Genomic DNA, 13,034 nt, shown 5'->3' on the forward strand with positions numbered 1-13,034 from the left:
TCCCAGTCTTGCCAGCCACCCGCTGGGGTCACCTGCTACGGAGAGGGCGCCCTGGTAATGCTCCCCCTGGGGTGGGGGGACCCAAGCATCCGTGGCGGGGGGAACGGGGGGGGGATGGACAGGACCCCAGGCATGTGGGGACACCCTCCATGAAAGGGGACCTGGGTGTCCAGGTGGGACTTGGGGGTCCAGGAGGGACCCAGGCATCCGGGGAGACCCTTCACGAAAGGGGACCCAGGGGTCTGGGGGGGGACACCCAGGTATCTGGGGGGGGGACCCAGACATCAGGGGACACCCTCCATGCCAGGGCGCCCAGGTGTCATGGGTGTCCAGGAGGGACCCAGGCACCCAGGAGGGACCCAGGGGTCAGAGGGGGACCCAGGGGTCTTGGGGGGACCCAGGTATCTGGGAAGGATCCAAGTGTTTGGGGAGAGCCTCTATGAAAGGGGGGACCTGGGGGTCCAGGTGGGACTTGGGGGTCCAGGGGGTACCCAGGCATCTGAGGAGACCCCCATCCATGCAAAGGGACCCAGGCATTTGGGGGGGACCCAGGTGCCAGAGGGGGACTTAGGGGTCTTGGGGGACCCAGGTGTCTGGGAAGGATCCAAGTGTTTGTGGAGACCCTCCATGAAAGGGGGACCTGGGGGTCCAGGTGGGACTTGGGGGTCCAGGGGGGACCCAGGTGTCTGAGGAGACCCCCATCCGTGCAAAGGGACCCAGGCATTTGGGGGGGACCCAGGTGCCAGAGGGGGACTTAGGGGTCTTGGGGGGACCCAGGTGTCTGGGAAGGATCCAAGTGTTTGTGGAGACCCTCCATGAAAGGGGGACCTGGGTGTCCAGGTGGGACTTGGGGGTCCAGGGGGGACCCAGGTGTCCAGGGGGGACCCAGGGGTCAGAGGGGGACCCAGGGGTCTTGGGGGGAGCCAGGTGTTTGGGGAGGACCCAAGGAAGGGGTCGACCCAGGAAGGGAAGGACCCAAGTGTTTGCGGAGACCCTCCATGAAAGGGGAACCTGGGGGTCCAGGTGGGACTTGGGGGTCCAGGAGGGACCCAGGTGTCCAGGGGTACCCAGGCACCCAGGAGGGACCCAGGGGTCAGAGGGGGACCCAGGGGTCTTGGGGGGAGCCAGGTGTTTGGGGAGGACCCAAGGAAGGGGTCGACCCAGGAAGGGAAGGATCCAAGTGTTTGGGGAGACCCTCCATGAAAGGGGAACCTGGGGGTCCAGGTGGGACTTGGGGGTCCAGGGGGGACCCAGGTGTCTGAGGAGACCCCCATCCGTGCAAAGGGACCCAGGCATTTGGGGGGGACCCAGGTGCCAGAGGGGGACTTAGGGGTCTTGGGGGGACCCAGGTGTCTGGGAAGGATCCAAGTGTTTGTGGAGACCCTCCATGAAAGGGGGACCTGGGTGTCCAGGTGGGACTTGGGGGTCCAGGGGGGACCCAGGTGTCCAGGGGGGACCCAGGGGTCTTGGGGGGAGCCAGGTGTTTGGGGAGGACCCAAGGAAGGGGTCGACCCAGGAAGGGAAGGACCCAAGTGTTTGCGGAGACCCTCCATGAAAGGGGAACCTGGGGGTCCAGGTGGGACTTGGGGGTCCAGGAGGGACCCAGGTGTCCAGGGGTACCCAGGCACCCAGGAGGGACCCAGGGGTCAGAGGGGGACCCAGGGGTCTTGGGGGGAGCCAGGTGTTTGGGGAGGACCCAAGGAAGGGGTCGACCCAGGAAGGGAAGGATCCAAGTGTTTGGGGAGACCCTCCATGAAAGGGGAACCTGGGGGTCCAGGTGGGATTTGGGGGTCCAGGGGGGACCCAGGCATCTGAGGAGACCCCCATCCGTGCAAAGGGACCCAGGCATTTGGGGGGGACCCAGGTGCCAGAGGGGGACTTAGGGGTCTTGGGGGGACCCAGGTGTCTGGGAAGGATCCAAGCGTTTTGGGAGACCCTCCATGAAAGGAGGACCTGGGGGTCCAGGTGGGACTTGGGGGTCCAGGGGGGACCAGGTCCCCCCTGAGGTGTCGGGGGGGTGGGGGAGGGGGGGAAGCAGGCATCCAGCCCCCCCCCCCCGACCCCCCCCAACCCACCCTATGTTTTACAGCCAGGATGAGGACGGCCATGAAGTTACTGGTGGGGGTCGCACTGGTCTTACTGGGAGGTAAGTGCTGAGGGGGCGGGGGGGGGGTGGGGGTGGGGTGGGGGACGGGGGGGCAGATGGGGGTCCTGGGCGAAACTGGGACGCCTGGGTCACCTGGCCAGGGGTCCCCAAATATCTTGATCCCCTGGGGGGGCCCCGGACCTCTGGGTCCTCTGGGGGAGGGGGAGGTCCCGGATTCCTGGGTCCCCTGGGGGTGTCCAAGGACTCCTGGGTCCCATGGCGGGGGGGGGGGTGGGGGTGGGGGGGGTGGGGGGGGATGTCCCGGACGCCTGGGTCCTTCTGCCCCCGTGTTTGTGGCACCTCGTGTCGCTGCTGCCATCTGCTGCCCTGCCTTGGACATGCTAATGTATGCTAATGCGCCCGAACGCACAGGGTTCCGCCCCCCCCCTTTAGATGCCTCCCGGTTTTGCACCTTCTTCTCGCACCCCCATTTCCACCTGCTTTTTGTCCCCCCCCCCGCTTTTTTTTGTGCCCCACGGCTCCCGCATCCCACTTCGGCCTCGCATTTTCTGTCCACATCGAATCACGGAAGCATTTGGGTTGGGAGGGACCCGGAAGACCATCAAGGTCCAACATCCCCCCCACCACCACATCACGGGCAGGGAGACCTCCCACTAGACCAGTTTGCTTAGGGGGGGAGGGATCGGGGCCGGGGGGGGGTACTGGTTGACCCGAGGGGTCAAAGGAGATCACGCCGTGGTTGTCCACCTGCAAGAGACGTCAGGTCAACCCCCACGTGGTGGCAACCACAGCTTGGAGTCCTACCACAGGGTCAACCCCTTGACGTGGTCGTGGTACCCCTGGAGATGGACACGGGGGTCCTGCTGTGGTCTTCTCCCCCTTCCCCCACCGCCGGCTGCATCTCTACGCCCAGGTTTAGGCCACTGTTTTTATCTACAGCTCTAGCAGAAAGAGGGGGGGTGATGGGATATAACACCCTAAACACGGCCACGGACCTCCCGAGGGTGGAGACCTCCCCCCAGGACCCCACCACCCACAGGAGGATGCTTTGATGCACCCAAAAAAACCCCCAAAAAACCCCCAGAAAAACCCCAAACCCTCAGATTAAGGCGATCGGGTCAATCCCACGGACGGGGAGACTTTTGTTGGGGGACGAGCGACAAAATGGACTGGGCAAGGGACCAAAAAAAAAGAGAGAGGGGGAAACTAGAAACGCAAGGGGGTGCAATCACACTTTGGCAGACTCCTCTTGCTCCCCCCTCCCCCCCCGGCCTTCGCGCCCCCCTTTTACACCCTGTTTTGCACCCGCATCCCCTTTTCCTTCACACTCCCGCCCGCCTCTCTCGCCCCCCATTTCGCAACCCCCTTTTGCGCCCCGTTTTGCACCCGCGGTCCCTTTTCCCCCTCGCCGTCGCGCCCTCCTCCTGCCTCGCCCTCTGCTCTCCGTCCTTGTGCCACCTTGTTGCCCCCAATTTTGCCCCCCCTCTCTTCCCCCCCCCCCACCTTTCCCAGCAGACCCCATGGCCACCCTCTCCCCCCTTGCAGCCTCCACCGCCTCCCCTCCCGGCGGCCACCGTTTCCTTGCCACCCTCAACCCCGACAGCGGCCGGACCCAGCCGCGTTTCCACCACCTCGTCCCCAACAGCACCCACAACCTCCGGAGCACCCACAACTTCGGCGCCAGGCGGGTGCCGTCCTCCCAGCTCAAAGCCGCCACCGCCGAGCAGCAGCCGCCGCCGCCGCCGCCGCCGCTGCCGCGTTGGGGACGGCAGTTCGTGGTGGCCCCCTTGGGCGCAAACCAAAGCTGCGGTGACGTGGCATACGTCCTCGCGGCCCGCAGCACCCGTCTCCGCTACGCCGCCGGCGCAAGCGCCTCTTGGGCCACCTTGCGAGCTGGCGACGTGTTGCCCATCGCCCTGCGGCCGTCGCAAGCCGTGGCCGTGGTCGCCAGCTCCGCCGTGGCCGTCTACTACTTCCACGCCGGCACCGAGCCTTTCGTGGCGGCCGTGGCACCCTTGGGCGAGTTTTGCGGCTCCTACCGCCTGCACGCCCCGCCTGGGGCCACCGTCGTGCTGGTGGCAGCGGGTGGCGGGGCGGAGGTCATGGTGGACGGGCGACCGCTGGATGCCGATGGCTGGCGGCGGGTGCCCGGCGGGGATTTTTGGTGGCGGGAGGTGGCATTGGGTGACGCCGGCGGCAGCCACCATTTGCAGCGACCCAACGGCACCTTCGGGGTGTTGAGTTACGGCGTCGGCTGGGACAAGGCGGGCTCCGGGAGCCAGGTGGTGTGCGAGTGCGGTGAGTGCTGGGGTTGCACCCTCCTCAGGGTGCAACGGTGGCGTCGCGTGGTCCTCGGGGTGCCGTGGTGGTGGTTGCAGTGGGATCAGGGTTTGCTCCGGGATTGGGTTCTGCCCTGTGACCGGGATTTGCGCTGCGTTCGGGGTTTGCAATGCAGACGTCGCGCTGGGATTGGGATTTCCACGGGGACTGGGGGGGGGTCGAAGCACAGATGTCACACTGGGACTTGAGGGTTTGCAACGCAGACCCTGCCCTGGGATTGGAGATTTGCGACGCCCAGTTGGCTACCGGGGTGGGGATTTGCGAGGCAGAGGCTGCACCGCGGATCACCGCCCCCATCCCCGCGTCCCACCTGCGGTTTTGCCACTTTTGGGACCGTGACGCGCCTGTCCCCCTCCCTCCCACAGCTCCTCTCTGCCCAGAAAACAGCCGCTACAACCCCTGCGGCTGCCCCCGCACCTGCGCCCACCCCGACGGCCCCGAAAACTGCTCCACACCCTGCCAGGAGACCTGCGAGTGCGACCCGGGCTTGGTGCTCCTCAACGGCAGCTGCGTGGCCGCGGCGGTGGCTTGTGCTTGCCACCATGCCGGCCACCGTTACGCCCCCGGGCAGCGCTTCTGGGCAGGGGACAACTGCACCCGCAGCTGTATCTGCGACCCCAGGGTGCAGCAGGTTCAGTGCAAGGAGGATGGGTGCCGCCGGGGCGAGAGGTGCGCGGTGGAGAAGGGGGTCACCGGGTGCTACCCTGAGAGCTACCGGACCTGCAGCTCCGGGAGGGACCTGCATTATGTCACCTTCGACGGGCAGCGCTATGATTTTGCGGGCATCTGCCTCTATGGGTTCGCTGAGGCTTGCGGGGCCAGCGAGGGGCTGGTGGACTTCCAGGTGTTGGTGCAGAAGAAGGGGCAGGGGGCGCACGGCATGTCCCTCGCCACCTCGGTCCAGGTCATCGTCTACGGGCACAACATCTCCCTCAGCCACGACTTCCCAGGGAGGGCCATGGTGAGGGAGGTCCCACCACGGGGTCCTGATGGGGTTTTGGAGGGGGATGAAGGGAGTGGGGTGGGGTCCTGAGGGGTGTGGGGCGAGGGAGAGGGGCACTTGGGGTTGGGCAGGGAGTTGGAGTTGAGGTTGGGGTTGGGGAAGGGGTTGGTGTTGAAGTTGATGACGGGGTTGGGTTTTGGGCTAGGGTTGGATTTGGGGTTGGGGGTGATGTTGGGGTTGGGGATGGGGTGGAATTTGGGGTTAGGGTTGGATTTGGGGTTGGAGTTGGGGTTGAGGGACGGGTTGATGTCGGTGTCGGAAATGGGGTCAAGGTTTGGGTTCCGGTTGGATTTGGACTTGGAGTCGAGGTTGAGATTGGCGTTAAAGTCTGAGTTAGGGTTGGGGGGTTGGCTTGGGATTGGGGTTGGGTTTGGGGTTCATACTGGAGTTGGAGTTGATGGGACCAGTGTTGCGTTTGGGGCTGGGGCTAGGGGTGAGGTTGGAAGTTTGAGTAGAGGGTTGAGATAGGGCTTTGGGCTGGGCTTGGAGACGGGGCTGGAGATGGGATTGAGGTTGGGATTGAGATTAGGGTTTGGGTCAAGGCCTAAAGTTGGGGTTGAAGTTGGGTTTTCCGCTTGGGGATTGAAGCGTGGGGTCAAGTTTGGGTTGAGATGGGATCCGGGTTGGCCTTGGGGTTGGGGGTTGGTGTTAGGGTTTGGGTTGGGGGTGATTTTGGGGTCACAATGGGGGTTTGAGTTGGAGGTCGAGGTTCGTTTTGGGGGTTGATGTTGGGGCTGGTGTTGAGTTTGGGTTTGGGCTTGGGGTTGGGATCAAGGTTGGGGTTGGGGGTTAGGGTTGAAGCTGGGTTTGGGCTTGCGGTCAGTGTTGGATTTGAGGTTAAAATCGGGGGTTTGGTCAGGATTGGGGTGGGAATGAGGTTGGGATTGTAGTTGGGGGTTTGGGGTCAAGGTTTGGGTTCGGGGTTGGGGTTGGGGTTTGGGGTTGAGGTTGGGGTTGACCTTTGGCTTTGGGTCTGCTTTGAGGTGAACACTGGGGCTCTGCCAGCACCTCTGCCACCCCTCCCCACGCTCAACCCCATTTGGGGTGCTTCCCCCCTACATGGAGCACCCCATAGCTCACCCCTGTCGCCTCACAGGTTGATGGTCTCTTGGTCAACCTACCCCACACCCTACCTGAGGGTAAGATCTCCATTGCCCGCCGGGGCTGGGGCACCTCCTTACGCACCGACTTCCACTTGACCGTCTCCTTTGACGGGCAGAGCTACTTGGCCGTCACCGTCCCCAGCACCTACGCTGGGGCTCTGTGCGGCCTCTGTGGCAACTTCGATGGCGACCCCCACAACGACACCCCCAAGGTGGTGACAACGGCGGTGCCGGGCTGCAGCGAGCCAACACCACGCCAATGCTCCAGCCGCGCCATCATCGGCCGCAAACAACGGGCCAACGGGGAGGAATGTGGGCTCATCCTGTTGCCCGAGGGGCCCTTCCGGTCTTGCCACCCCCGTGTTGACCCCGAGAGCTATTTCCAGGCTTGCATCAACGATTACTGCATCTTCCGAGGGCACAAGGCCATCGTCTGCCAGGCGGTGATGGGCTACGCTGCTGCCTGCCAGGAAGCCGGAGCTGTCCTCGAGCCCTGGCGCTCCAAGACCTTCTGCGGTAGGTGGCCTCAAGGGTTTGCTGAGACAACGGCAGAAGGAAAATCCCTGGATTTGTACCTCCGTCCAAGCTAGTTGGAGTAGGAAAATCCTTGGATAGTGGTTTCCATCTGAGATGGGGTCAAGAGGGAGATGGGAACATCCTCGGAGGAGGAAAATCCCAGACTGGGGTCTCTAGCTGAGCTGGTTTGAGCAGGGAAAGTCCTTGGATAGGCATCTCCATCCAAGCTGGGGTCAAAAAGGAGATGGGAGCATCCTCGGAGGACGAAAATTCTTGGATAGGGATGTCTGTCCAATCTGGGGTCAAGAGGGAGACGGAAGGATCCTCTGAGGTGGAAAATCCCGGAACAGGATCTTCGCCCATCCTAGTTGGAGTAGAAAAATCCTTGGATTGGGGATCTCCATCCAAGTTGGGGTCAAAAGGGGAGATTGGGAGCATCCTCAGAGCAGGAAAATCCCAAATGGAGTTCTCCATCTGATGTCATCACGGTGGAAAAATCCCCCGGATTGGAATTTCCATCTGGTTTGGGGCCGAGAAGGAGCTGGGAAGATCCCTGGTGGAAGAAAATCCAAAATAGGCCCCTCCATCCTTAAAAAAAACCCAAACCTGATCGTATACAGAGTTGAGGTGTTTTTGGGACACCACCGTAGCCCCACATCCCGTGCCCTTGCCAGTGCCCAAATCGCCCCTTTTTCACCCCAAAATGCTGACTCTTTCCTCTTCGTGTCTCTCCCCCCACCCCCAGCACTCACCTGCCCCCCGCACTCGCACTACGAGCTCAACGGCACGGCCTGTCCCGCCACCTGCAGCCACCCCGGCAGCCCGGAGACCTGCGACCTGCCGAGGACCGAGGGGTGTTTCTGCGACGAGGGCTTCCTCCTCAGCGGCCAGCATTGTGTGCCACCACCCGACTGCGGTTGTCACCACCGGGGACATTACTACCAGCGGGGAGAAGAGTTTTACCCCAGCGATGGGTGCACCGAGCGCTGCCGTTGCGCCACGGGAGGGACGGTGACATGTTGGGAGGCCCCGTGTCACCCGGAACAGGAGTGTCGGGTGGAAAGAGGGGTACGGGGTTGTTACGGTGGGCAACGTGGCCGTTGCGTCCTCTTGGGCGCCCGGCGCTTGGTCACCTTTGACGGGTTGAATGTCACCCTCGGTGGCTCCTGCCGCTACGTCCTGGCCAAGGTCTGCCAAGGGGATGGCGAGGAGTTGGAGGTGACGCTGGAGAATGACGGAGGCGTCACCGTGGCGGTCGGGGGCTCCCGGGTCACCATGCAGAGCGGGAGCATGTGGACCGTTGACGTGAGTGTTTCTCTCCTTGGTGGGCAACCATCAGCTCAACTCCCTTTTGAGCCACAGCCCCATCCCAATGGGTCACCCTCCAATGGATCCCAGTAACCCCATGCACCAAGATGCTGCTTGTCCTCTCTAGTGGCCCTAAAAAGCTCTCTGAGGTCCTCCTTCTCTTCTTTATCTCTTCTAAAAAGCTTTCCAGGATCATCCTTCTCTTTATCAGCCCTCAAAAGCTCTGTGAGATCCTTCTTCTCCTCTTCATCTCTTCTGAAAAGCCTTCCAGGATCCTTCTTCTTCTCTTATCTCCCCCCAAAAGCTCCCTGAGATCCTTCTTTTATCTTCCCCAAAAAGGTGTCCAAGATCCTTCTTTTCCTCTTCATCTCTTCTACAAAGCTCTTCAGGATCCATGTTCTTCTCTTGTCTCCCTAAAAAGCTCTGTGAGATCCTTCTTCTCCTCTACCTCTCGTCTCAAAAGCTCTTCATGATCCTTCTTCTCCTCTTCCTCTCCCCAAAATGGCTCTCCTGGCCACGATTTCTCCTCTTTCCCTCTGCCCCCAACCCAATTTCTCTGCCGGTGAACAAATCCTGACCCATCACCCAACCAAAATTGGGTTTATCGGCTGGAAAAAAAGTGCTGGATAAGGCTGTGGGGTGGGATCCGTGAGCTCCAGAGGGACACGCATGGGGTGGTGCACCCCATCCACCACCGCGGGTGCACCCGAGGGTGATGGGGCACGGTGGGAGGACATCTCACCCCCTCCATGCCCTTCCTCCCTTGCCCGCAGGTGGACGGGGAGACCCACACCCTACCACTATCGCTGGGCGATGGGAAGACCTGGGTGACCCAAGAGGGGAACAACATCGTCCTTCAAATGGCCCTGGGCCACCGGCTCGTCTACGCCGCCACCGCCGTCCTCTTGGTCACTGTCCCCAGCACCTACGCGGGGCGGATGTGTGGCCTCTGTGGTGACTTTGACGGCAACGGTGACAATGATTTCATGGGACCCAACGGCACCTGGGTCAACGGGACCCAGGAGTTGGTGGTGGCCTGGAAGGTGCTGGATGAATCCATACCCTGCTCGGACAGCTGTGAAAAGTGTCCTGTCCACCCACCGGATGCCACCAGGCCCTACCAGGGCGAGACCTCCTGTGGGATGATGGTGGTGACACCAGGGCCCTTCGGGCAGGTTGGCCCTGAGGACTTCTTTGACCACTGTCTCCAGGAGATGGTCCTCACCGCTGGGGCCACGGACACTCTATGCCGGAGTCTGCAAGCCTACACCGCAGCCTGCCAGGAGGTTGGAGCTCCGGTGAAGGTCTGGAGGACGGAGAGCTTCTGCCGTGAGTATCTTCACTGGGCAGTCAAAGGTGGAGGAGACGGGATTGCAAATGTGGGATAGGATTGAAAATTTGGGATGGGATTGTAGACATGGGATGAGACGGCAGCCATGGGATGGGGATGGGATGGCAACCATGGGATGGGATTGAAACCTTGAGATGGGATTGTAGACATGGGATGAGACGGCAGCCATGGGATGGGGATGGGATAGCAACCATGGGATGGGACTGAAAACCTGGGATGGGGATGGGATTGCAACCATGGGATGGGATTGAAAACCTGGAACGGGATCGCAGACGCGGGGTGGGATCACAACGATGGGATGTAGATGGGATTGCAGCCATGGGATGGGATTACAACCATGGCATGGGATTTCAGCCATGGGATGGGGTTGGGATTTCAGCCATGGGATGGTGATGGCATTGCAACCATGGGATGGGACTGAAAACCTGGGATGAGGTTGGGATCGCAACCGTGGGATGGGATTGAAAACCTGGGATGGGATCGCAGACATGGGGTGGGATCACAACCATGGGATGGGGATGGGGTTGCAGCCATGGGATGGGGATGGGATGGCAACCATGGGATGTGAGTGAAAACCTGGGATGGGGATGGGATCGCAACCGTGGGATAGGATTGAAAACCTGGGATGGGATCGCAAACCTGGGATGGGATCACAGACACAGGGTGGGATCACAACGATGGGATGGGGATGGGATTGCAGCCATGGAATGGGATTACAACCACGGCTTGGGATCACAACCATGGGATGGGGATGGGATGGCAACCATGGGATGGGGATGGGATCGCAACCGTGGGATGGGATTGAAAACCTGGGATGGGATCACAGACATGGGGTGGGATCACAACCATGGGATGGGGATGGGATTTCAGCCATGGAATGGGATTACAACCACGGCATGGGATCACAAGCATGGGATCACAACCATGGGATGGGGATGGGATGGCAACGATGGGATGGGGATGGGATTGCAACCATGGGATGGGATCGAAAACCTGGGATGGGGATGGGATCGCAACCGTGGGATGGGATTGAAAACCTGGGATGGGATCGCAGACGCGGGGTGGGATCACAACCACGGGATGGAGACGGGATTGCAGCCGTGGAATGGGGATGGGATGGCAACCCCGGGATGGAGACGCCGTCGTTCCAGGTTCCGATCCCGACCCAGGGTCCCCTTTTCCCCCCTCATCCCCCACCCCCCCAGCCCTGCCCTGCGGCGAGCACAGCCTCTACGCCCTCTGCGCCCGCTCCTGCCAGGGCAGTTGCGCCCGTTTGGCCCAACCCCTGCCCTGCGCCGGCCCCTGCTTCGAGGGCTGTCGTTGCACCCGGGGCTTCTTCGCCGACGGCCCCCGCTGCCTCCTCCCCAGCACCTGCGGCTGCTTCCAGGATGGACGATACCTCCCGGTGAGCCCCCCCGCCCCACCCCACACCCCCACACCCCACCACCATGGGGGTGAGGAAATAAGGGGGTGTCATGGGCGGGTGGTGTAAAGCCGGGGGGGGTCTCCTCGGCGTTGCAGGTGTTGGAGGACGTCTTCAGGGGCAACTGCAGCCAGCGTTGCACCTGCTACCTGCACAGCACCCTGCTCTGCGAGGGCGCCCGCTGCTCGCCGGGGACGGGGTGTGGGGTGCGGGGTGGCCGGCGGGGCTGTCTGCCCCAGGGGGGGCCCTGAGGGTGGCGCCCCCCCTCCCCCCCCCCCCCCACCTCGACGGGGAGATCCCGATCGGAGCATCGGCGGGGGATCGGCGGGGGGAGATACGGGATGGAGCATCCTGGGGGGTTCTGGGGTATTTTGGAGGGGGGGGGGAACCCAACCGGAGCATCCCTGGGGAATTGGGATATCAATGGGGATATGGGATGGAGCATCCCAGGGGGTTCTGGGGTATTTTGGAGGGGGGGGGGGAACCCAACCGGAGCATCCCTGGGGAATTGGGATATCAATGGGGATACGGGATGGAGCATCCTGGGGGGATCAGGGTGTCAAGGGGGGACACGGGATGGAGCATCCCGGGGGGTTCTGGGGTATTTTGGTGGGGGGGGGATCCCATCCGGAGCATCCCTGGGGAATTGGGATATCAATGGGGATATGGGATGGAGCATCCTGGGGGGATCGGGGTGTGAAGGGGGGACACGGGATGGAGCATCCCGGGGGATCTGGGGTATTCTCAGGGGGGGATCCCAACCGGAGCATCCCTGGGGAATTGGGATATCAATGGGGAAACGGGATGGAGCATCCCGGGGGGTTCTGGGGTATTTTGGAGGGGGGGGGGAACCCAACCGGAGCATCCCTGGGGAATTGGGATATCAATGGGGATACAGGATGGAGCATCCTGGGGATTTTGGGGTATCTTGGGGGGGATCTCAACTGGAGCATCCCTGGGGAACTGGGAAATCAAAGGGGAATATGGGACGGAGCATCCCAGGGGAACTGGGGGGTCGTGGGGGGATACGGGATGGAGCATCCTGGGGGGATCGGGGTGTCAAGGGGGGGACACGGGATGGAGCATCCCGGGGGGTTCTGGGGTATTTTGGTGGGGGGGGATCCCAACCGGAGCATCCCAGGGGAACTGGGGGGTCGTGGGGGGATACGGGATGAAGCATCCTGGGGGGATCGGGGTGTCAAGGGGGGGAAGCAGCATGGAGCATCCCGGGGGGTTCTGGAGTATTCTCGAGGGGGGTTCCCAACCGGAGCATCCCTGGGGAATTGGGATATCAATGGGGATACGGGATGGAGCATCCTGGGGGGATCGGGGTGTGAAGGGGGGACACGGGATGGAGCATCCTGGGGGGTTCTGGGGTATTTTGGTGGTGGTGGGGATCCCAACCGGAGTATCCCTGGGGAACTGGGATATTGGGGGGAAATATGGGACGGAGGATCCCGGAGGGATCGGGACCTCCCAGGGGTAACAATTTCTTCACGGCAGACCCGAAATCCCCATTTCTTCCCCCGATCCACAGCGTCTCCCCGGCTCCTTCCCGCATAAAAGCACAGGAAAAAAAAAAATCACAGTTCCGAAATTATTTTCCTTGCGCGCTCCCCTCTCAAAAAAGACCCCCATAACCCCCCCCGGGGTCCCCCAAAACTGCCTCAGAGACCCCCCCCCCCCAAAAAAAGGACCCTAGAACCAGCCCAGAGAATCCCGAAACCCCCAGGGACCCCCCAAAACTGCTCTAGGGACTCTTCAACCCCCCCCTTGGGACCTCTAAATCCCCCCCGGGACCCCCAAACGACTCGAGGGACCCCCAAAACCTCCTGGGGACCCCCCAACCCCCCCTGGGGACCCTCCAACCCCCCTGTGGACCC

The 13,034-nt window shown here is 62.3% G+C and overlaps 1 protein-coding gene across 1 annotated transcript; it reads left to right on the top strand.

Moving 5' to 3' along the window:
* LOC134508028 (IgGFc-binding protein-like) lies at positions 1-11,404 on the top strand. Its single transcript, XM_063319096.1, has 9 exons — positions 1-54; positions 2,090-2,146; positions 3,653-4,405; positions 4,813-5,408; positions 6,547-7,069; positions 7,815-8,374; positions 9,151-9,706; positions 10,934-11,133; positions 11,250-11,404. Exons 2-9 carry the CDS (start codon positions 2,095-2,097, stop codon positions 11,400-11,402), a joined length of 3,393 nt encoding a protein of 1,130 aa, XP_063175166.1. The 5' UTR covers positions 1-54; positions 2,090-2,094; the 3' UTR covers positions 11,403-11,404.
* Positions 11,405-13,034: the final 1,630 nt, after the last annotated feature.

This window comes from Chroicocephalus ridibundus, chromosome 30, assembly GCF_963924245.1.
Source record: "Chroicocephalus ridibundus chromosome 30, bChrRid1.1, whole genome shotgun sequence".
Taxonomy (NCBI): domain Eukaryota; kingdom Metazoa; phylum Chordata; class Aves; order Charadriiformes; family Laridae; genus Chroicocephalus; species Chroicocephalus ridibundus.